The sequence below is a fragment of the Lygodium microphyllum genome, chromosome 25 (assembly GCF_053477565.2).
Source record: "Lygodium microphyllum isolate KBCC chromosome 25, Lygodium_microphyllum_v1.1.10, whole genome shotgun sequence".
In the NCBI taxonomy this organism is placed as follows: domain Eukaryota; kingdom Viridiplantae; phylum Streptophyta; class Polypodiopsida; order Schizaeales; family Lygodiaceae; genus Lygodium; species Lygodium microphyllum.
This window is the reverse complement of record NC_141159.1, coordinates 72,946,763-72,971,390: the sequence shown is the minus strand read 5'-3', so window position 1 is coordinate 72,971,390 and position 24,628 is coordinate 72,946,763. Positions and strand designations below refer to the sequence as shown.

The following is a 24,628-nucleotide window of genomic DNA, read 5'->3' as shown; positions in this document are numbered from 1 at the left end:
CACCAAAATGCACAGAACTAGAGATGGTATGATAGGTATGAAACCAATCTCTATAGGGTGTCACATGAAAGGATGCACCCGAATCCAAGAGCCAGCACTGCGCATACAAAGAACGTATCTCAGAAGCCTGTAAGACATCGCAGGAAGAAGCTACAAGTTGTAATCATCATCTAAATCAATGGCTTGCATGACATTAATCTCTTCTATCTTCACACTGGACTTTACAAGTACAATACTGCGCTCATAAGACTTTTCATGCACTTTCTCTTTTCCCTTTTCCATGCGCTTATTATCGCGCATTTTATGGCCCTGCGGCCTAATATGTCATGCTTTCCCACAATAATGACAGGTAAGATCAAACTTCCATCCACAGGACTTACTGTGACCATGTAACTTGGACCTGGACTTCTGAGAGTCTGTGCCCTTATGATTATTATTATGCCTACCATGTCTGCCACCTCTAACAGTCAATGCATGTGAAGAGCAGGAAGCATCATTGTTTCTCCTGTTGATTTCCTCAGTCAATAAAACACTCTCAACATCTTTGATTTTTCGCCCATCAAGCTTATTCGTGCATATGGCAGTTACGGAAGACATCCCATGATTTAGGCAAGGTGCCAAGCAGAAACAACGGGTGCAAGTTGTCTTTGAACTCAATACCCCATGATAAAAAACTCTTCATGATAGCATGAAGCTGGCTGAAATGAGATGATAGGGATGTCCCCTCCTTCATGCGAAGGTCCACTAACTGCTTCAGCCAATACATCTGTGACACAGGACTTTGCTGCGCATAAAGCTCCTAAATCTTCTCCCATAAATCCCATGCACTCTGATTCTCATCTTCAACAACATTATGATGGACCTCTTCTAAGAGTGATAAGATAATGGTAGACTTGCATAGCTCATCAACTTCCATCCAAACATCATCATCCATATCCTCGGGTTTAGCACCCTTGAAACGCAAGGGTTTAATCTGCAATTTCTACACCAAAATTTGCCATATCTGGGACTTCCAATACCCATAGTTGGTACCATCCAACTTGGCAATGTTAAAGAGAGTTGTGTCTTTCAGATGACCAACCATACTATCCCAAATCAATGCAAAAAAACAAAATTGCATGTTGCTGTAATTAGCAAAAAATGCACTAAAACCACTGCTAAAACTGGCTAAAAGAGTGGATATCACCAAGAGAAGAATGTGTGCACCAAATATGACTAAGATAACATCAAATAGTAAGCATTACCCTCATAGGAGTGCTCAAAATCTGCAGATTTCAGCTTGCTGTAATAAATGATAGCAATATGTAAAACTGTCCCAAAATGAAGCAATCACTGATACATATGTCACTACAATTGCCAAGTAGCAAGATACATTCAATAATGAGTATCCAGGGACAAGAAGGTACCAAGAACTGTCAAACCAATAGCCTGTCAGGCAAGAGACATCTTGTAGGTCTAGAAGTCATGCATGTAATGGGACTCGGGGTAAGAGAAGAGATCAAGCACAAGCACAATTGATAGAGCAAGAAGCTCAATGCATAACCATCCAAGATGCATACAAAACTGACAAACCTGTGATAGAGATAGGTGCTTGCCCCAATAGGTGTATCAAATCAGCCCATTACAGACTAATTGCAGACATAAAGCTCTCAAGAGAGAAAATGCATGTAACTGTCCCACAAGCTCAAGCTCAAGTGTAAATAAGACTATGTGTATATCCGAATATACCAAGAGGTTCCCACTAGAAGTGAAGTCAGATGCAAAGAGAGCAAGCAACGCTCTAATACATCGAATACATAGCATTAGACATGCCAAATCCCAGTAGGGAACATCCGGAGCATAAATCCCAAGCTATCTCAGACTCGTAAAGCATAAGTCTGAAAGCATTCAAAGAGCATGTAACTGACCACCAAATGTAATGCCCAGTAGATCCAAAATGCTCAAATACATCTGAAGATGAAGCTCCAAGTAACTGTCAAGCATGGCAAACCAAGTGGCATCCATATCTGACCAAAGCATAAATGTAAGAAGCCTAAATGTTAAGTAGTGACAATAGGCATAAACCGGTCCAAAGCATGCCAATTGAAGCCAAATGCCAATGAATGACGACCAAGGTAGAGCCTATTTCAAGTCAAAAGCATTCCGGAACCAAAAAGAAGCATTTGACAGTCTCCAAATGTATCGGTATGATCATTCAAACCTCCAACAGTAAGCACCCTGTATCCAAGAACCAATGCATACACTAAGTAAATGAGCTTCAACCCATTGTATTACAACAGCATATTTACTGTTAAATGAAGCTCAAACGGTATCCAAATCTGCTCCAAATTAGTCCCAAAGCATAGACATAGCATCCCATAACATCCGGGCATCACCAAGCATCAAATGGGCAATCCCAAGAAGCATCAAACAGTAAATGTCAAGTGTTGCTCTGTTTTGACAGTCCTGGGACAGTGTATACAGTAAGGGCTGAAGGGGGAAGCACTCGAATCGATCATTGGGAGCAAAGTACGAATGCCGAGGAGTCCAACAATGATTGGGAAGGTTGCCAAGAGTGCCATGAAGTCGAGGAAGAGCAGGGAAATGCCAGGAGCAAGTTAGCCCAGCCCCCTAAAAATGCACTGCAATTTGCGTTGGATGTTCCTAGGGGTTGGGGGGTCTTCAACAGTGTTTAGGGGCACTTGGCAATGTTGAGGGGGCTATAATGCAGCCCTAGAAGAAGCCAATGAAAGTTCGAAAGTTCGAGGAGGAGACAGGAGATTAAAACATACCTGCAAATGAAGGTGCCATGCCTGCCATTGAAGCTGGGTTGAAGCTCTTCAAATCTAGGCTGAAGAGAATGCTGAGCAAGCTTCAATGCCTTTGCTCTGATACCAATTGAAAGGGAAGTGGAACCCAAGAGGAAGAAGCTTGGCGGTGAGAGTTATGGCGGATGGAGAGCAAGAGTAAGAGAGAGAGAGAGTGAAACTCAAAGTGGGAACTCCAACAACCACAATGTGTGGCCAAGCCTTCCTTTATTCAATCTGTCATAAAAGAATAAAGAATAAGTGACTATGACTGGCGCCCGCCACTTGCAGTGTGCAGTGGTAGGTACTGTCAGTGTAATAATACACAGGCGGCTAGGCGGAGGCGGCTAGCGGGATAGGTTCTTGGACAAATGGGAGCTTGGAGAGTGTGGGATTTGTGTGAAACCAGTGATTTCTTACCTTGTTAGCTTTGTTATCTATGGTGACAGCAAGGGGATAATGATCTGAGATGCAAGAGGTATATCTAGGCTTGACCTTGATTCAAGAGAAAGCTTTGGCTATGGATATGTCCACATAGCATCTGTCAAGCCTAACTTTTCTATCAAGATTGCCTTTGCTGTAGTTCTGTGAAGTGAACTCTCCTTTAGTGCCCATGTCGCAGATGTTGGAAGAGGCTTTGAGGGTGTCCTAGGCATTCTTTTCAGCTCCTCTAATGGTGGAACCTTTCTGATGAAAATGGTCTTCAAGGGATTTGACCATGTTGAAGTCACCCAGGATAATATAAGAGCCTAGGATGGAAGAAAGTTCAAGGTTCTGTCTGCCACAAAGCCCCCTGCATAAACCACAATTAGCCTATAGCTCATAGGTGGGGGGGAAGTGAAACAGAGCACCAGTTATGGCCACATCTGGCCGAGGGAAGAATGTCCTTCATCTGGGAGGGTAAATCGAGAGCACACTCACCTGAGCCTTGTGGGTGGGAGTTTATCACCTAGCTATGTTCCTTTGAAACCTTGTTGAGGGCTACTAGCAGGTCAAGACCTGCTACCTTAACTTCCTGGAGAGCAATAATGTCAAAGTGATTGAGAGCAAGCCAACTTGTTATCTTCTTAGCTTTGAGGGGGTCAAAGAGCCCCTTTATATTCCAAGAGAAAATTCTCATTTGGCAACCCTTTTATCTTTTTTCCATGATCCCGAGGACCTGGGGGTGGGGGTTTGGGCTACATTAGCATGGCGGTGCTTGTTGTCCTTTGATACCTCCATAGGGGAAGGCCCAATAGTAGAGGGGGGGCTGAGCTGCTGGCTTAGCAGGTTGGATTTCCTTGTTAGTGACTACGGTCATATCCTGATCTAGAGCATTGACTTGTTGTTCAATGGTAGAAGTGGAGGGGGCTTCTCTCGCTTGTGTGGGCAAGACACAATCCCCATCATCCTCGGAGTTGGAGTCGACAAAGTTTGCAATTTTGGTTAGGATGGAGAAGGAATTAGCCTGGGGTAAGACAAAGCCTGGCTTAGGGTCATTTTTCTTGGGGGGATTCTCCTTGGATTGCTGGGCCTGTTACGTGTTCCTAGTTGTAGGGTGATTGGGTTCTACAGGTAGTGGTACTGATTGTTGCTGGTGGACTAGGGAGGAGGGGGAGTTGATGACTACTGGGGAGGAGGGGGGTTCCGACTCGGACACCCTTTGACAAAATGACCCAACCTTCCACAAAGGAAGCAAGCTGGAGGGAGGTATTTGTACTCAAGAGGTTGATCTAAGGTCTCACCGTTGTCAATGAAGATATCCATAGAAGGTGGGAGAGAGTTCGAGTTGGAGATGTCCATTTCCATAGCACTTGGGGGTTCCAAGTTGGGTTATAGAAGTCCCTACGGGGTCTCCCTCCCAGAACTTTCCCTAGTTTTGCTATGACCCCTATGTATTGATAGAAGTGAAATGGCAAGTTGGGGAACTCCACCCATATAGGGTAGTTACGGGATGTAGAGACTTTTGAGTTAAAGGATTTGTTCCATTTGAACAAGTAGAGCGGGGAATTTCGAATAACCCACTTGCCAGCACTCAGGACATCGAAAGCCATCGCAAGGTCTTTGAAGATGAAGAGGAAGTGGTTCTTGGGGAGAGACTGAATGGATTCCAGCACCACTCCCCTAGGGTGCCATTGTTGCCTAATCCAATGGCATAGTAGGTCAATAGGGGGACGTGGACCGGCAAGAAGACCCACCAAGGCTCAGGATTTGAGATCTCTCTCAACTTTGTGGATTTGAGAAGCAGGAAGAAGTACGAAGAGCTTACCTGATTTAGATTCTTTTGTGCCTTGACCAACATTGCTAGAGCCATGTTGACCGGGGATCCCCTAGGGGGAGCTTGTTGAGCCTCCTTCGGGAGAGACTCTAGTAGGGATCGAATCCAATTCTAGTGCTGGAAGTGGGGGAAAAACTCATGCGAGGGGGACGCCATGGGAAGGAGAGGAGAGGGGAGGGAGGAGGTTCTGCTAGGGGTGGGGATTCTTGGCTAGGAGGGCGAGGTGGAGCTTTTCAATGCATTCCGGAGGGAGAACTTGCATGAGGATGGGGTCAATCGCTGTGTGTGAAACTTCAGCTAAGTGACTAAAGGCAGCAAGAATATTAGGTAGGTTAAGAGAGTTCCTATGAGGGAGAGGATGAGATGGCTCCCATGAGTTGACAGGCTGGGAGGGGGAAGCATGAAAAGGAAAGGGGGTGGAGAACATCCCGCACTCATTGTGAGGGCAAGAGCACGTGATACGCGGCGAGGGGTCACGCCATCGCTACATAGGTACGAGTTCTAGGGTTTTCCTTTGGCCAGCTTAAATATCTTCGTCCTAGCCTATCGTGAGTGCACTATCTCCCATTGGGTCTTTGATCCCATCAAATTTTCTCTCTCTCTCTCTCTCTCTCATTGTTTTGTTTGTTTTGTCTTCTTGTGCACCCTCTTTTTATTTACGAGTACTTATTGAGAAAGGGTAAGCGGCATTAATGAAGAAACATGCGAGCGAGCAATAGAGGAGCTCCCATGTTTCTAATTTTAAGTCACTATTTCATGGCCTGCTGATTCGTATTATTCTCATTTTCATCGTTCTTTCAGAGTTTGGAGCTTTTACGTATTCTTTCATAGCTTGCGTTCCGGCCTGCAGATCTTCGGTTCTGAGCAGCTTCCATGGACGAAGAATACGATGTCATCGTGCTGGGCACTGGCCTTAAGGAGTGCATCCTTAGTGGCCTCCTCTCTGTCGATGGTCTCAAGGTGATATTCCTTTCCAGTGCTGATACATCTAACAACATCTATCGTGCAGTAGCATAGCCAGAACACACACACACACACACACACAGAGAGAGAGAGAGAGAGAGAGAGAGAGAGAGAGAGAGAGAGAGGTCTTTCAAAGATCTTGTTTGTTTTACCATATTAACAATCTGCAAAATGCTAGTGAGCTAGGTGTTATCGAGTTCCTTCGAGTGACTTGGTACATGAGCAAACTGAGATTAGGAAGAGGTCCCCCTATCAGTTTAATGTCTTTAACATATGAGATTAGGAAGTGGTCCCCCTATCAGTTGCACATCTTTAACATATGACCTCTACTGCAGTCTACGGTAGGAAGATCTATCCCCTCCCATCATTTGTGTAAATTATCTGGATCGCTTTTATTCAGTAACCCTATTGGCTTATGATCCCTTTAACCAGAATACAGATTCTTTAGCTAGAGGATCCTAATATTGAGAGGTTTCAACATATGCCTTTTACTAAAGACAATCGCCAATTATGTTATAAAACTAGATTGTTCATTCCCTTATTGAAAGTTGATATAAATTGCATACTTCATGCATAAAGCGGTCTAGGGTGTTGATGAAATCAACTAGTTAACTACACATATTCAGTGAATAGTAACGAGATAGGTGATCTCGAAGGAAGGATTTTCTTGACCCATCATGATACAAGAGTTGGTCATGCATGATCTTTCGATGTGCTCGTACAGAGCTCGATCAATGTTAAGGTCATCACATGTGGCCATTGGCATTGTAATTGTGTTATGCTTACATCTTTATCTGCCTCACCAAATTGCTCTGATAATGATGACATAATCTCCAAGACTGGGATAGCTTGTAATGAATCAACGTAGTGGATCTAGAGGCATAGATGCTCTCAATTGTGAGGAGAGGGTGAAATAGGTGAAGGATAACACTAGCAAAGGTTAGGAGGATACTAATAAGGATAAGGACAAGTTTAAGGGCGGTGGAGATTCTTCCATGAATGAGACTGTTAGAGAAGAGGGAACAATACAAGTGCTCTTTTTGCAATAGTGAGAGACAAAGGACAAGAAGATTTTCAAGATGGGAAGACTATGGAGGTAGTAGTGACTTCTATAGCAATGATGCTTTCCTTTCAACTTAGTCCCATGTGTTTTGGAATTTTTGGGAGAGCCCCTTGGTATCTCTAGTTGCAAGGCCATTAGATTTTCATTGGGTTAGGGTATCATGGTAGGCCACTTTGTAGTATTTAAATGATCCCCTATGGCAAGGCTGCTTGACCCAATATTTTTTGGGTTCTCTGTACAAGGGTCATTGATCAACCTAATATGCTCGGCTATCCCTACCCTATGTATAGATTGTAATTTGCTGCCCATGTAGCAGGCATCTCTAGACTATAGAGAGGCTCAAGTGGATGTATGCTGAACACTCATGCATACAAGGAGATTGTTGGGAAAGTGGAAGAAAACATGACACTTAAGTCTATTGCGTATAAATGTAAAACATGTTAGCATTTATTGTACTCATGTTGGTCATCTCTTGGTTGTGAGCTCAATTAGAGTATGATTGAGATGGAGGAGCTCTAATAGTTTTCCGTGCATTTGCATTTCTCTTCCAACTTTGTTCATTAGCTATGTTTGCACCTCTATGACTAAGTGCATTGTTATTCTAATTTGTGGTTGGTTGGGTGGCAATTGAGCTAGCTGGTTGCCTAGCATTTGTGGCTAGTTGATAGGTTGGCCAACATTGTTGCCTTCCTTGACAGTTGGTTGGCTAGTTTTCTATTCTCAGCTATTTATAGCTGTCGCCCTCATCAGCCTGCACACATGTTATCAATCACCTTCACTCTCTTCATTTCTAGGTTGTTGCTTGTTATTTGTGTGTCAATTCCAAGGTCAAGATGCATACCTGCTATGTATAGGGGTTGATTAGGCCAGTCTTTAGATGAGTGCATTCTAATTTGTGGTCGGTTGGGTGGCAATTGAGTCAGCTGATTGCCTAGCATTTATGGCCAGCTGATAGGTTGGCCAACATTGTTGCCTACCTTGATAGTTGGTTGGCTAGTTTTCCGATTCTCAGCTATTTCATCAGCCCCCCGCATACATGTTATCAATCACCTTTACTCTCTCCGTTTCTAGGTTGCTTTGTGTGTCAGTTCCAAGGCCCTCATGGATGCATACCAGCTATGCATAGGGGTTAATCAGGCTAGCCTTGTCTTTAACATTTGTTTTCAGATGAGTGCATTATTGTTTTTCTTTCTTTGCGCCCATCTTGTCTCTCTATGTTTGTGATTCTCTTTCTTTGCACCCTCTCACACAGTATCATTGCCAAATGAGAGGAATGGGAGCAGCCCTTGGCTGAAGAGGAGATTATATCGAAATGCTCATTTGCAACTAGATTCGCTATGTTTATACCCTTCTATCATTAGGGTGACATCAAAATGCAAGGATTTCGGTTATACTTTTGATAGCTGCGGCCTTGATGAGTCTTATATAATTGGTTGCCAGCTTTTTTCGGTCTTTTTAGTGGACTTGTTACCTTTTCGCAGCTACCATAATCCTAAATGCAGTAGTTTTCATGTGTTCTTTGGATTTTTTGTAGGTTTTATTCAAGGACAATGGCTAATGAGTATGATTGGCTAGACGAGGTGGATTATCAAATTGACGACGACCATGAAGACCAAAGAAGCAATGATCGTGGTCGTGAAGATTGATAGTATGAACGTCGAGATAGAGATGATTGTCATGAAGATCCATTGCGATTGAGAAGATTAAGCTTGTTGTAAAGACCAAAGAGATTGAAGATCCAAAAAAGAATCGAAAATTGATAATTGGAGTGTGCTTTAGACTATGATTGGGCTCCATTTTCATCCCTCTTTCTTCGTGTTTTTACTCTTAGAGATATTGAGAGATCTTGCCTAACTACTATGGCACCATCTATGTAGGTGCTTGTGCTTTCTTTTATTACGAGGACGTGAAATTTTATTGCTTTGCTTAGCATTTGATTAGAAGTTAATCGAATGTGCTAATATCACTTGAACATGTGAGGTGCAAGTTTAATTATTCTGTAGTGTGGGACGCAAGACTCTGAGGTATCAGTTAGTGCCAAATGTAAAAGTTGTAACAAGTTATACTTGACAAGTACTAGGTGGCACCCAGGGCATAGAAACAGGAAATGCTCGTTCCAGCACTTAGGAACGGATTAACGCGTTTCGGGAGATCTGAGCCTAGGAAACATGGGGGAAACGTCCTTGTCTTGTTCTCATCCATTTCGGGCCGTTCCTTGGCCATTCCCTGTTTGGATAGACCGTTCCAATAGTGGGGCAATTTTTTAAATAAAAAAATCGTCGATCATGTCATGTCCCGCCTTGCGCTAGCTGGCTCCCATGGCCCAACTCTCGCCTTGTGAATATTGTCGAGGCTCACCAGTCGTGACTCTTGTCTCGCCTTGCGCTAGCTAGCCCGCTCTTGCCTCTCCCACCTCTCTTACTTGCCTGACATGCCTCCCGCCTTTCACACCTCTCTCGACTACCTGGCCTCCCTCGAATGTCAGGCCTGCCTCTCGATACCCGTCTATAATTTCTAGATGAAGACTTAAGTATTGACTCTCTAGCTAGCTAGCTAGCTAGATAGATAGATAGATAGATAGATAGATAGTTTTGAGTATTAGAATAATTATTAAATTAATTTTTAGAATTAATATTTTTCAAATTAATTTAATAAGATGGATAATGTTGAAAAATGGGATTTGAAGGCTTCCACTTAGCAAAACTTGCCCATGCAAGTGGAAAAAAACGTTTTTGGGAACTGGTAAAAGTCTATTGTAACCATTGTGAGGGAGGAGGTTGTTAGAGAGCTAGGAGAGGTTGGTGATGTGATTTCAGCCATTGGGAATCAATTCTTGTAACAAATCTTTTGTACAACAATTGTTATCAAGATATATTGACTTAATGATTTGATGATCATGTGCTTTTAAAGGCGATTTGTATTATTTAAGTGTTTCAAGATACCATTAAATGTTCATTTTTCTATTTAAGAGTAGCCAATGGCCAAAATGCCTTATAATTATACTTGGGTCGTCATTGATGAGATGTCCAAGAGAAACTAAAAGTTTAGTCAGGTGATCAGATTGACCAAAAAGTTGAGATGACAGACTTTTACACTCAAACAGTCTCATTGACTAGAAGCCTATATAATGAGTGATTTTAGAAATTGAAACCGGATACTCATGATCGAAGAAACAAATCATGAACCAATGAGCCTATATAATGAAGCTCTTTGGAAGCTAAATTTGGTGACTCCTAAAATTTAGGATGTTACTATTTTTGGAAGTTGCTCAAATGGAAATTTGTCCACGTCAAAGGCTTTGAAATTTTGCAAGGAATAATTTTGTCTTTAATAGCTACATCAAATTCTTAACCATTTGAGAGGTTTTTAGAGTATAAGGTTGTTAGCGATGTCTGTTAGATCTTGGCCGTACCAGTCGGACTGGTCGGACGACTGTACTGTATTAGTCGGCTGCATTTTTTAATGCAGCCGACTTGTCTATTCTGGGCGCATATTTCCTGGCTATTTATAGCCGATGTTCGGCACAGTCTCTCTCATTTCTGATCGCAGGTTTCAGGCTGGAGATTCGTGCAGATTACATCTCTGTTTGCAGATTTCAGGTTGGAGATTGTGCAGACTGTAGCAGACTTTGGGCTGAAGTGAGTGTGGGCGCGCGGGAAAGGAGTCCAGTTGGTGGATTTGCTGCTGTTTACTGCTGTTTGAAGAGGAGGAAGACTGAGTTTTCAGCCTTCAAGTGCAAGTTTTACTTTTTCATCGCCTCCGACTGGTGAAGAAGGTTCGGGACGCGGAAGAAAGAGCCCTAGCAGGCTGCATTTTCACAGTCAGTGGGGGTTGCTTTTGCGTTTGTGAAGGCACTACAGGTGAAGATGTCTACAGAGATTGACTTGGAGTTCCAGACGATCATGGACCGGAAGGTGCTTGTCTTACTGGCTCTTCCCGCAGATCCAAAGCTCGATAGCGACAATTACCACATTTGGCGTGTGATGATGTTGGCCATCCTTGAGTCCTACGATTTGGCGGAGCTTGTATAGGAGGAGATCGACCGGCCCTCGGTGAGAGATGAGTCCAAACTCTCTTCCAATGCTCGTGCGGAGTTGGCCAAGGCACAGTCTCATTGGGACAAACTGAATGCCCGGATTCGTTCTTTTCTTTTTCTGTCTTGTACTACAGCCGTGATAGCCCACATCGAGTACTTGACGGTGGCTTGGGAGATATGGCTGGAGCTTGATCAGATGTATAACCGGATGACCCTTATGAAGCGGGTTTCTTTGGAGGTGCAGATGCGGACCTTGTCCGTGAACAAGTCTTCTTCGTTGCGGGAGCACATCAACAAGCTTAGACAGCTTCAGATGTAGGTTCAGAATGCGGGGAAGCCTTTTTTCCTCCGAAGACATGGCGATCACACTCTTGTCCCAGTTGCCGCCACGATTCGGTGCTTTTTACTCCGCCCTTATTGCTTTGGGGCGTGAGTCTACTCTTTGGTGGGAAGAGCTGGTTCCTATGGTCTTGGACCAAGAGGAACACTGAAGGGACAGCGTGCTTCCAAGTCGGAAGCCTTGATAGGTCAAGCCTCTCAGAAGAAGGGGAAGGACCAAAAGAAAAAGGAGGACAACAAGTCAAAGAAGGACAAGGACAAAGAATCCACATGCCATATTTGTGGAAAGACCGGCCATTGGAAGAAGGATTGCCCTGACAAAGACAAGAAGAACACCAACAAGAAGGACACGAAGGATTCTGGAGCGGTGGCTGCACCCTCATCAGTTGCGTTTCTTCATCTAGCAGTCATTGAGGACTCTACCCTGAAGGCTTCTGATACTGCGATGACAGCCCCCCAGGTTCGAGAGTGGATCGTTGACAATGGTGCCTCCCGGCACATGACTCCTTCATGAGTTGGTGTTGCCCAGTTGCGACCTTCGCGTGGGCAGATTCTCGTTGGAGATAGCTCTTCGGTGTCCATTGCAGGATGGGGTGAGATGCAACTTATTCCAGGTGGTACCCATACCTCAGAGGTCTTGCATGTGCCAGGTTTGGGTATCATCTACTTTCGGTTCATAAGATTTGTTCACTTGGACTTTTGGTGGAGTTTGACAGTGATTCGGTTTGAGTCCTTGATCGTGGGTCAAGGAAGGTTCTCTCATCAGGATATGAGGAGAACGGCATCTACAAATTGACGTCTTCTACCGCCCTCCCTACTCTTCTTACCTCTCAGACACAGTCAGAGCTATGGCTTGCTCGGTTTGGTCACCTCAACTATGATTATCTTCGGAGGGCGTCACGTGGATAGCTTGTTCGAGGGTTGCCGGACATAGTGGTGAGCCAGCAGCCATGCGTCTCTTGCATTTGTGGGAAGCAGCATAGGGATGCGATTCCCAACAAAGCTTCGCGGCGGTCTACTTCACCAATGGAGCTTGTATCTATGGATCTTTGTGGCCCTATGAGGAACGAGTCCTTGAGAGTAAGCTCGTACTTCATGTTGATCGTAGATGACTACAGCAGGATGACTTGGGCCTATTTCTTGACGTTGAAGTCGGAGGCTTTCTCCCACTTCAAGGATTGGCTTCTCTTTGAGGAGAACCGATCGGGCCGGCGATTGAAGACCTTGCGATCCAACAAGGGTGGTGAATTTGTTTCTAATGAGTTTGCTCGTTTCTGTGCAGTTAAAGGTATTCACCAGGGGTTTGCTAATACCGACACTCCTCAAGAAAATGGCATTCTTGAACGGAAGAACCGAAGTGTGATCGAGATGGTGCGCACCATGATGGAGCACCGACAGACACCTTAGTTTCTGTGGGCCAAGGCTGTTGCTACTGCAGTCCACATCCTTAATAGATCCCCCACTTCGGCCGTTGATGGGATGACACCTTTTGAGGCTTACTTTGGGACTAAGCTCGACGTTTCTTATTTTAGGGTTTTTGGGTGTGATGCTTATGTTCACATTCCCAAGGCTCATCGTGATAAATTTGAAGCAGCTTCCCGAAGATAGGTGTTTATTGGCTACAGCTCTCAGTCCCAAGGCTATCGTTTGTACAATTCCGTCAAGTGGGATGTGTACACCAGTCGAGATGTGCGGTTCGTGGAGGTTCCGGCCATAGCAACGGGTGAGAAGCATCCCGTTCTTGGAGATCCAGGGGAGAGTTGGGCTCCCGAGACAGTTCCTTTGGAGCTAGTGCCTTTTGATTCCGATTCTATTTCCAATACAGAGTCTACTGTTCCACCGGTCACCCCCGAGGAGTTACTACCGGTGGATATAGTCTTCAGTTGATGGAGAGAGACGAGGAGAGGTCCGGCCTCCTCCTCGCTGGGCCTGTGACACACTCCGTGATTCAGGGATCGAGGGGGTCCTTGAGGAGTGGGGACCGCAGGATGGTCCGCGGCGGTCATGGAGGCACCAGGCACATTCTACGGAGCTTGTTTGCTCTAACTATCGTTTGATGACCCGTGTTATGCAGGATCGAGAGCCCACCTCCGTGAAGGAAGCTTTACAGTCCGCACCATGGAAGAAAGCTATGGAAGCCGAGTTGGAGGGTGTTGAGAGGAATGGCACTTGGTATCTTGTGCTTCGCCCCCCGAATAAGAAGGTGATTGGCGTCAAATGGATCTTCAAGACCAAGTACGTTAGCGATGGTTCTTTGGACAAGCACAAGGCTCGCCTTGTTGCTAAAGGTTTTGCACAGTGCCCAGGGATTGATTGTCATGACACTTTTGCCCCCACTGCTCGTATGGCGACTATTCGAGCTGTTCTTGCCTTGGCTGGCCATAGGAGATGGCCTGTCTACCAGTTGGATGTGAAGTCGGCCTTCCTCAATGGTGATTTGAAGGAGGAGATCTATGTAGAGAAGCCTCCTGGCTTTGGATCACAGATGGGAAAGTTTACAGGTTGAAGAAGGCCTTGTATGGCCTCAAGTAGGCTCCGCGTGCATGGAACGAGAAGATTGATTCGTTCCTTCAGTCACAGTTGGGATATCGGCGTTCCAGGGCCGATCCACAGCTTTATGTACACACTTCCGAGGCTGGTTGTGTGCTTTTTGTGTTATATGTTGACGATTTGATTGTCACAGGTGATCATGCACAGAAGGTCAAAGAGACGAAGGTAGCTTTACATCAGGCGTTCGAGATGATGGACTTGGGTCTCCTCCACTTCTTCTTGGGCCATGAGATTTATCAGTCTCAGAGGGGGATCTTCATCTCTCAGCAGAGATATGTACAGGAGCTCTTGGTTTCTTTTGCGATGGAGGATTGTCGGACCATTTCTACTCCTATGGATTCGAATTGGAAGGCCACTTCACATTCCGATTCTCCCATGGCGGATGCTTCCCGCTATCGTCAGTTGATTGGATCATTGATTTGGCTCCTCAACACTTGTGTTGATCTTTGTTTTGCTGTTGGTCTCTTGGTGGGGTTCATGAGTGCACCTTAGACGGTGCATTGGCAGGCTGCCCAGCGGATATGTCGGTATTTGAGGGGGACATCTGATTTAGGGATTCATTATTTAGCAGGCACAGGTGGTTCAGATCTTGTACTTGCAGGTTGGAGCGACTCGGATTGGGCTGGTGATGTGGACCACAAGCGGTCTACTACAGGTTACTGTTCTACCTTGGGTACAGGTGTTATCTCATGGAGTAGCAAGAAGCAGCCCACGGTAGCCCTTTCATCTACTGAGGCCGAGTATCGGGCCGCGTCTTCCACCACATGTGAGGCTGTGTGGCTTCAAAGATTGTTGGAGGAGCTTGGGTGCCCCCAGACTCCTCCTACTTTGCTGCAATGTGACAATGAGAGTTGCATTGCCTTGGCGCGGAATCTTGTTTTCCATGCCCGGACGAAGCACATAGAGATCCAGTACCACTTCATCAGAGAGAAGCTTTTGGATGAGACCATCGCTGTGGAGTACCGCAAGACGGAGGACAATTTTGCAAATTTGTTTACGAAGGCGCTTCCCCAGGCTCTACTTCAGAGACATGCCAGATCCCTCAGGCTTCTGCCCCGTCCAGGCTCTGAGAGGGGGTGTTAGCGATGTCTGTCAGATCCTGGCCATACCAATCGGGGGTTGGTCGGACCGACCAGTCGGACTGCCACGTGGCAGTCCGATTGCACTGTATCAGTCGGCTGCATTTAATGCAGCCGATCCGTCTATTTTGGGCGCATATTTCTTGGCTATTTATAGCCGATGTCCAGCACAGTCTCTCTCACTTCTGATCGCAGGTTTCAGGCTGGAGATTCGTGCAGATTACATCTCTGTTTGCAGATTTCAGGCTAGAGATCGTGCAGACTGCAGCGGACTTCGAGGTGAACAGCAGGTTGCATCGTCGAGGTGGAGACACGCAGTCCCGCGCACTGTGCCCATGTACATACCTGCATATCTTTGTATACATCACACTTTCTACAGCAGATCTTCATCTTCCACTGTATCTCTCTCTCTCTCCTCTCTGCGTTCTCTCTCTCTCTCTCAGTCTTGGTCCCACGGTTCCGCATCGCTGCACTCTGACAAAGGTTTGGAACCTTCTTTCTCTAGAAAAGTGACATGTGGCATTTAGAAGAGGATATGTGCCATTTTGAAGAGACAAGTGTATCATTTTCAGCAAACACTTGTCATTTGTAGCCTATACTTTTCACTTTTGAGCACTCAAGCTCCACACCTATTATTGGAGGTCTTATCTCTTCATTTGGAAAAAGCTCTCTTGCTGAAATTTTAGCCACATGCTTTGTACTCTCCTACCTCTCTCATTCAAGAAGCACTGAAAGAGAAAATTAGCTTGCTGTCCGGATTTTGTAGAGATTAGGATTTCAAAATTCTAATTTTTAGAATTGTAGTCAATTAGTTCTTTTGTATATGGTTTAGGCACTTGGTGCTTGTGGTTTTGTTTTAATAAATTCCTGTAAAGAGGGAAGGACCGGTTCCCCTCTCAATGTAGTGTCGATTCTCTTCTCTCTCTCTCTCTCTCTCTCTCTTTCTCTCTCCTAATTTTCATGGTGATAATTTATTGAGTTGGTTAAGTTCAAAGTATTGTCATTCTTACGTTCTTTTCCGCGCTTACATTGGTATTAGATATAAAAACATGAAACAGGGAATATGAATATGGATGGGGATGGTGACGGGAACGTCGAATATAGGGAACGAGAATGCAGGAATGGGAATGACATTTAAAAAATTAAAATTCATGAAAAAAGTTAATATTTACTCATAATCCATGTGGACGTTGGAGTGTTAAAACCAAGGTATATAATCCACAAGGAAAAATAATTTTAAGTTTTAACTTTAAGATATCATGCATCATTCTATAACTACTCTTTAGAAATTTAAAGTCTAAGCTGAAGGAACATACCAATGGTCCCATTGCCAAAAAACTTAAAAGATTACAAATATGAAGTTTAATCTTTGAAAGAATATTCTCATTGCCCCAAAAAAGACTACAAATATAAAGTCTAATCTCTAGAGTCTAGACTCAAGCAAAATGCGGCATGTTAACATAGCCCAAAGGGCAACTACAAGATTGCAAGTACAAATATAATATCGGTATGGCATAACAGCCCAAGTGTCACATTGTCATCAATGATCATAATATTATATACAATACAATGTATATGTGTCATGTATCATGAGACTCATGATAAGTAAACTAAATCAAAGATCAACATGATCTGAGATTGCTCTAGCTACTCTTGAAGTGCTAGCCTCATCATCATGGGTACCGTGAATTGTTGCATCTCCCTTAACATCAGCATGTGTCTCCTCTTCTTGCTGCATCTCCCACTTTGTGAATGGATTGGGCTTTGTTGTCATACTGTTATATAACATCCTCAAATTAGCACTAATGATTACTAAATCGTTTGCCCTCTCCATACCAAGACGATTTCTCTTCTTTGAAGCAATGTGAGCGTATGTACTCCACAATTGCTCCAAACAAGAGAAGCTAATTGACTGACTCAAAATACGGATGGCTAGTTGTTGCAACTCAGGACCGTCCGAACCATAGTTTTCCCACCACAAAGCTACCCCAATCTTACAACGATCCTCTTGTGCATCCCCACAACCAAAAGAAAAGGTCCTATAACATGAAAGCTGATCTTTGATCTTTCGTCTAGTGCTATGATCAGGCACTAGACGAGACAATATAAGTCTCCATGCATCCATAACCTCAGTGTCATTCTCTTGACCATTGCCCTGGAACTCATGATCCACAACAAATGCAGCTGCATGCATGGGTGAGCTATAGGAGTTCCACCTCATCACAACTAAATGGTGTATCTCCTCATATGTCTCATCATTTGGTACCAACTTTGCAGCGTTTCATTTAGCCCATCCATAGCCTTATATACCTTGCCAATGCAAGGTTGCATAGCATCCATAATCCTCAAACCCTCAATAAATTTACAATAGGTGATACCATAGCATCTCTCCGCTTTACATCATCCCGAAAAGTGGAGTTATTTGCTTTCTCCAAGCATAAGATACCTATAGGAGTATCTATCAATGTTGATGAGATGAACTCATCATTAAGAAATAATTGCCTCAAGGCACCATTGCATTTTCTTAATCTGCCTAGCATCAAGAAGTTAAAGGCAAATTTGGTATCAAAGTATTTTAAAAGTGTCTTCTTTGACCACAAAGAGAAGTGATGGCAAAGAAACTGGTGATTCAAAACAAAGTTAACCATTTGAGCTCCTTGCTCTATGACAGGTGCAATCCATGACAGGTTAACAATATCCTTTAGTAGGTTGTTCAAGCAATGAGTCATACAATATGAAACTGTGATATGCGGATAATATCCCTAGATAATAGCACATGCTGCCCTATTTACGGGCTCTCCATCTCCAACAAATCCCGCAATATGCTCTAGGCTAATAAGCTCAATACCTGTAACCCACTTTGCTGCAAGTATATTTGGTGACTTTTCTATCCCTGATGCATCATGTGAAGATATGAAATACATTTCCCCACGAGAATAAGCAACCATACCATGAATGGATTGCTTGCGTATATCATTTCAACCATTAGCAATCAAGGAAACTCCATTTTTAGCCCACAAGCTTTTTCTAGTAACTGTTGCTTGCTCATTAAGGCGCTTTTCCTTGTTGAGCAAAGTGGTGTGTAAGGTCTTTGATGATGGAGATACATACGAAGGGCTAAACTCACCAATCTTCTTGCACATCAATTTAAAATACTCTGACCTGGTTGCATGAAATTGAATGTGGTCATGATAAAAAAAAACGTGCCATTGATGTATCAACCTCTTCCTTCTTCTTGGGATCCCAACTAGCATCAAGTGTGCTCTGTCTACGTGCAACATGTGGCGTTATTGATACCATGGCCGATGCAATGGCTGCAGTAGGTGTGGAGGTAGCACTTTCTGTTATTGACCTTGTTCTAGACACATCTGATGGGGATGGTGTCACAAAAGTTGCAGTGTTAACTACAACAAGTCGTGATCTAGATGCAAGATAAGTTTGCTGACTTGCTACACAGTCAGGAAGCTCCCTTTGCTTCTCCAAGGTTACATTTGGACAAAACTGTAACTTTGAATTTGGCTCATGTAGGAGATGAGCTCGGACCTAGTTATGCATAAAACGGAACAAGTGGCAATTGGTATTCCATATTCTAATATTTAAGTAACTTTGAAAAATTGAAATCAATAAAAAATTGAAATACAAATGCTCGGCTCAATGGATTATCTTGTTTGCTCCACTAGTTCGCTTGTATGGGCAAAGCTTGCAAGCCCATGGTCGAGATCCTTGACCACTCAATGGGCGGTCAACATTTACTTTTTCCCACCATGACCAATCATCGGACCTTCTTTCTTGACCTCCAGCTTGATGAGCGGGGTGGGAAGATAAAGCCATTTCAGGCTGAAAATTGAAGTAAAAACAGCTCGAAAGAAGTGAGAACTCGAGTCTTGAGATAAGGGAGAAGGCTCAAGAGTCAAGAGTTAAGAAAGAAGAGAAAAGGAGAGAAGGGAGAAGGAAGAAGAGAAGAGGAGAAGAATGGAGAACTTGGAACTTGGAGAAGAAGGAAGAGAAGGGAGAAGGTCCAAGGAAGAAGGAAGAAGAGAAGGGAGAAGAAAGAGAAGGAAGAAGGAAGAAGAGAGGTTGGAGGCGGGAGGAGACGGGAGACTGGGAACGGGTGGATTGGTCACTAGGGCGAGAATGCATAGACAATCGGGCGGGAGCAGTAGGCAGGAGAGAGGTGGGCGATCGGGAGGGAGCAGCAGGTGGACCGAAGGTAAATGGGTGCCACGTGACATTCCTTGTCCCATTTCAGATAGGAAACGTTTCACAGATTTGCAATGCGTCCCAAGATAACAAGATCATTGGGCGTAACTTTCTCACCATGTCAAGAGGCGAAGAGGAGAATTTTGATGAACAATAAGAAGGCTTTCGACACTGAATATCTGTATGTTTCTTTGATTATGAGAAGATATAAAGATAAAGGAGTTGAAAGCCGATCCAAAAATTCAAGCATCGATGGAGAGAAGGGCTAAAAGGCGGGTTGAAGCAAAGCTCTTTGAAGTTTCCTTACTGAGAAGACTCTTGAGAGAGATGGTATTATGGCTGCGAAGGCCTATCTTAGCATGAAAGGTATCAATGTTACTGATGCAACTAAGTCTATGAAAGGTAACATATTATCTATCATTCGAGAATCCACCCAAGCGGTGACTTTAAAGTCTCATCATACACAAGCTACCTTCTCTTGTCCCAAGAATCCCTCCATGGAGAAAGGCAAGGAGAAAGTCAAAGAATTGGCTATTTTCATGGTAGTTGAATCTCCAAAGATGCCTTTAGCAGAGGAAAATGACGCTAAAAGAGACTTTAAGCCTGGAGAGAAGAGCGTTAAGTTTGATGTTTTCTATGGTAAGAGAGATTCTCAAAAAGCTGTGTCTTTTACTAGGCAGTTTAATATTGCTTTTGGTGGTGAAGATTATACAGAAAAATAAAAAATTAGAATGGTTAAAATGTATTTGAAGGATGCCGCTTTAAATTAGTGGCTCGAAGTTCTTCAAGAGAGAAAGAAATTCAAGTTTTGGAAAGAGTTTAAGGAGATGTTCAACAAGAAGGTTTTGCCTTCATCCTTTGAAGCCGATATGCAACAAGAATGGGATGTTGAAACATATATCAATAGGTTTGTAGCTGTTTCTCTTAAATTTTTACATCTCTTAATGAAGTTCCTTTCAATATGGAGATGAAATAGTTCGTCCATGGATACTTAGGCAGACCACCTTGTCATCCAAAAAGAAGCTAATATATATGCAGTTTAGCAGGATATATAAGAGAAGGACGATGCTTCTTTTGTGGAGAAAAAGGACACATGGCTGGTCAATGTCCTAATAAGGCAAAGAAGAAAAACCAACCCTAAAAGACACCTCAAGCAAATGCTGTATCTAAGGAATCCTTGCAACATGATGAAACTTTGTCAAAGAAAAGGAAGCTTTTTATGGCTTGGGGTAAGATTGCTAATCAACCTGTATTTTTTCATTTTGATTTAGGGGCTACATATCATTATATCCGTCATCGGATTGTTGAAATTCTACATCTACCAAAGGAGAGGTTTGGAACACCAGAAATGCGAGGTGTTGCTTTTCAAAGAATGCAGTTTGAAGTTACTTCCATTCTGGGAAAACTATGAATTGAGATAGGAGATTATGTAGACCATGAGAGTTTTGTTATGGAAAATCTTGGTCATTGTGATATTGTATTAGGAGTACCTTAGCATAGAAGAATAGATCCAGCTATCGATTGGAATCAAAATAAGTTTAGATTGCCTTTGAAGGGTAAAAATGTATCTTTTGATATGGGAGTGGAAGGAAAATCTATTTCCATCTTATTCCATGTAGGAATTTGTAAAGCAATGAAAAAGTCTATTTCCTCGTATATGATTTTTGTTAAAGATTCTAACAAAGAGTCTAGAATTGAAGAGTTTATCTTAGATATGAATGAGGACTGAATGAGTTTGTTAAAGGAGTATGAAGATTGTTTTGTAGACACTTTTCTTGACGAGTTATCACTAGAGAGACCAAAAGATTATCATATTAATCTCATTCTTGGGAGCTCACCTCCAAATAGGCCACCCTATCGTGTGAGTCTAACACAAGAAGAGGAGATTATGAAGCAAGTGAATGAGCTCTTGGAGAATGTTTAATAAGACCAAGTTCCTCACCTTTTTGGTCTCTAGTCCCTCTAGTGCAAAAAAAAGGTGGATCTCGGCGCATGTGTGTGGATTGTAAGGCCCTCAACAAACTTACAATTTGGAATAGGTTTCCCATTCTAAGAATTGATGATATCTTGGATAGATTGAATGGATCCAAAGTATTCAGTTGGATTAACTTGAAGAGTGGCTATCATTAGGTAAGAATTGCTCCTCACGATATTTATAAAACAACATTTAGGACAACTTTTGCTTTGTATGAGTTTCTTGTGCTACCATTTGGTCACACCAATGCTCCTACAACCTTTAATAGAATGATGTAAAGATTCTTTAAAGTATATCAGAAGTTTATATGTATTTTCTTTGATGATATTTTGGTTCATTTAAATGGTGATGAAGAGCATAAGCAATACTTAAAAATAGTATTTCAAAAACTCTGTAAATACAAACTTTATGTGAATGGCTAAAAGAGTGAATTTTTCCTAGAAGAGATTCACTACTAGGCCATATTGTATCCAAAGATGGGATTTGGATGGATCTAAAAAGAGCCAAGGCTATTATAGAATGGCCAAAATTGACTAGGATTCATGAAGTTTGAAGTTTCTTGGGATTATGCTCTTATTACAAGAGATTCATTAAATGGTTTGTAGTGGTTGTTGGACCATTGCATGATTTAACCAAGAAAGCAGTGGCATTCTGATGGACCAAACTAGAGAAGGAAGCTTTTGAAGCCCTAAAGCTCTATATCAGCAAAGGACCTGTTTTGAATATATCTAATTTATCAAAATCTTTCTTTATGGAATGTGATGCTTTAGAAGATACATTTGTGCAGTCTTAAACCAGAAAGGACATCAGTTGCTTATGCAAGCAGAAGGTTACCAAATGCGGAAAAGAATACTGCTACCTATGAAAAGGAGTTAATGTCTATCATTTAAGCTTTAAAAGATTAGAGGTACTATCTTTTAGGTGGAGAATTTTTCATCAAGACGAACCATGAGAGTTTGAGATATTTTCTCAACCAACCAAAGATTTTTGAAAAGCATATTCGATGGGCCAATTATTTAGCTCAATTTAACTTTCAAATATTGCATATTCTTGGGAAGTAAAACAAGATAGTCGATGTCCTGTTAAGAAGACCTCAAATTCATGCAGTGTCCATGATTCATCATATAGATTTCACTTGTATGAGGGATATGTATGGTTTTGATGAAGATTATAAAATCATTTTGGAGAGTTTACAACTTGGTAAAAGGGTAAACTCTAATGTTGTCAAAATGGATTTCTTTTGGTAGAGAATAAGTTATGTGTTACTAAAGGTTTCAGGCCTAAAGTAATGGAAGAATGTCATGCGGCTCCTTATATGGCTCATTGTGGTATCTTGGCTACAATCAAGGCCCTTGAAATATATTTCTTTTGTTGAAGTCTTTGACAAGACATTGAATAATTTATCAAAGAACGTCTCGTGTCAAAAGATTAAGTTGAATCGCCAAAAGCTTGCAGGGCTTTTGCAACTATCACCGATTCTGAGCGAACCTTGATAAAGCTCATCTAAGAAGCTCTAATAAGCCAGTATCCCAAGTCACTAAGCTCATAGCAAGAAATTATGGGCCATTTCAAGTCATTGAAAAGAGTCATGATATTTGTTACAGGTTACAACTTCTAGAGCATTGGAGAATTCACAATGCTTTTCATATCCATCTTGTGAAGCCTTATAAATGACCTCCACCATTGGAACCTTTAATAGAGGATCTGCCTAAAGTAGATGAATAGGAGAAGATACTTCAACCAGAGGAAATAGTCTTTTATATGATTAGGAAATGAGGAAGAAATATTTTTAGAAAATTCATTTTGAAATTTAAAAATTACTCTCATTTAGATTCTAGGTGGGTGCCAGAAGTGTATTTTAAAGATTACTAAGGAATACTTGCAGCTTATGAAGAAGTTGTAGGATTAGAAATAGTTTAAGCAACGTCTTGAGGACAAGATGGATTTCAAGAGGGAGGGATGTAACAAACCTTTTGTATACCAATTGTTACCAAGACATATTGGCTCATACTACCTACTTAGACTACTTGTGCATCTTCTCCTCATGGAAAACAACATCACAGCAACGGATAACTTTTCTAGCCTGTGTAAGAAAGATGGATTTCACTGATTTAAGATTCAAGCTATTGCATTTATCCTTGGAAATATGGCAAAGAGCCTTACATCCAAAGACATACAAATGAGCATATAATAGAGATTTTCTAGACGATATCTCCTTTACAACCTGACAATGGTTGATAGTACATGGAGATCTATATATTGATTGTGTAATAGTAGTAACTGCCTCAATCCAAAAATGTTACGGTAAGCCTCCTTGGCTAAGCATACTACGGACTCTCTTCTGAATCATCCTATTCATTGGCTCTACAACACCATTCCAAGGGGGGATATAAGGGGCGGTCAACTGACGCTTAATATCCTACTCATCACTAAACTACTTAATTGATTTAGAGACATATTTACTTTCATTATCTGACCTGAGGAATTTCGGCCTACACCCAAATTGGTTCTCAACAAGAGCAATCCATCGCTAAAAGGTAACCAACACATCTGATTTTTGCTTCATAGAATATGCCGAGTCCTTACGCAAATAATCATCAATGAAAGTCACAAAGTACTTCATACCACCTAGTGATCGATAGGGTGTGGGACCACATACATGAGGATAAACAAGAGCCAAAGGCTCACCTATGCGCATAATGCCCAACTTCTTATGAGAATTGTGTGTCCTGTTGCCACCAAGACAATCATCACATGAATCAAAATATTTGTAGTTAAGGGGCGAAAGATATTGTAAACGAGAAAGCATTTTCATTTCTTTTAAGGACGTGCCCAAGGCGACAATGCCATAAAGATACATGGGGTATGTTAACCACAGCCAAAACATAGTCAATAGATCTAGATACAAGCAAGGAATAAAGGCTACTAGCCTTGTCACCTCAAGCAAAGACAAGGTTCTTAGGGGTAATCTTCCACGCAGAATTACCAAAGGATACATAATATCCTACATCATCCAACTGTCCAATAGAGAGTAGGCTTTTGGTCAAAGCCGGAACATGTCATATATCATGCAAAATAAATGTGCTCCCTGAAGCAAATTGCAGTTTAATTTCACCAATGCCAATTATATCCAATGCCAAGTCATTTCCTAGTCTCACAAAACCTGTCATAATGCAATAGGAATGAAACTAATCCCTATGCTGAGTAACATGGAAAGAAGCCCCCAAAGAAAGCAGCCAACATTGAGAAAAAATGGACGAGGCATCATCCAACAAACTAGCATCAAGAAAAAAAGCTACCAAAATGTAATCATCATCAAACTCAAGCTCCAAGGCATTTATCTCCTCAATTTTCATGTTAGATTTCCTTCCTCGAATTCT

General features: G+C 42.5%; 1 protein-coding gene across 4 annotated transcripts in view; it reads left to right on the top strand.

Annotated features, from left to right (window-relative positions):
• Nucleotides 1–5,737: 5,737 nt before the first annotated feature.
• LOC148014382 (guanosine nucleotide diphosphate dissociation inhibitor 1-like) overlaps nt 5,738–24,628 on the top strand; it is a 46,471-nt gene continuing 27,580 nt past the window's right edge. For 2 of the 4 annotated variants that reach the window (XM_087666184.1, XM_087666182.1), the window contains exons 1-2: nt 5,740–5,784; nt 5,894–6,003. In XM_087666184.1, the coding sequence (XP_087522310.1) occupies nt 5,917–6,003 (87 nt within the window). In that variant the 5' untranslated portion in view covers nt 5,740–5,784; nt 5,894–5,916. Of the gene's footprint in view, nt 6,004–24,628 lie in introns of all 4 variants that reach the window. The other 2 variants (XM_087666185.1, XM_087666183.1) reach the window with 1 other exon arrangement.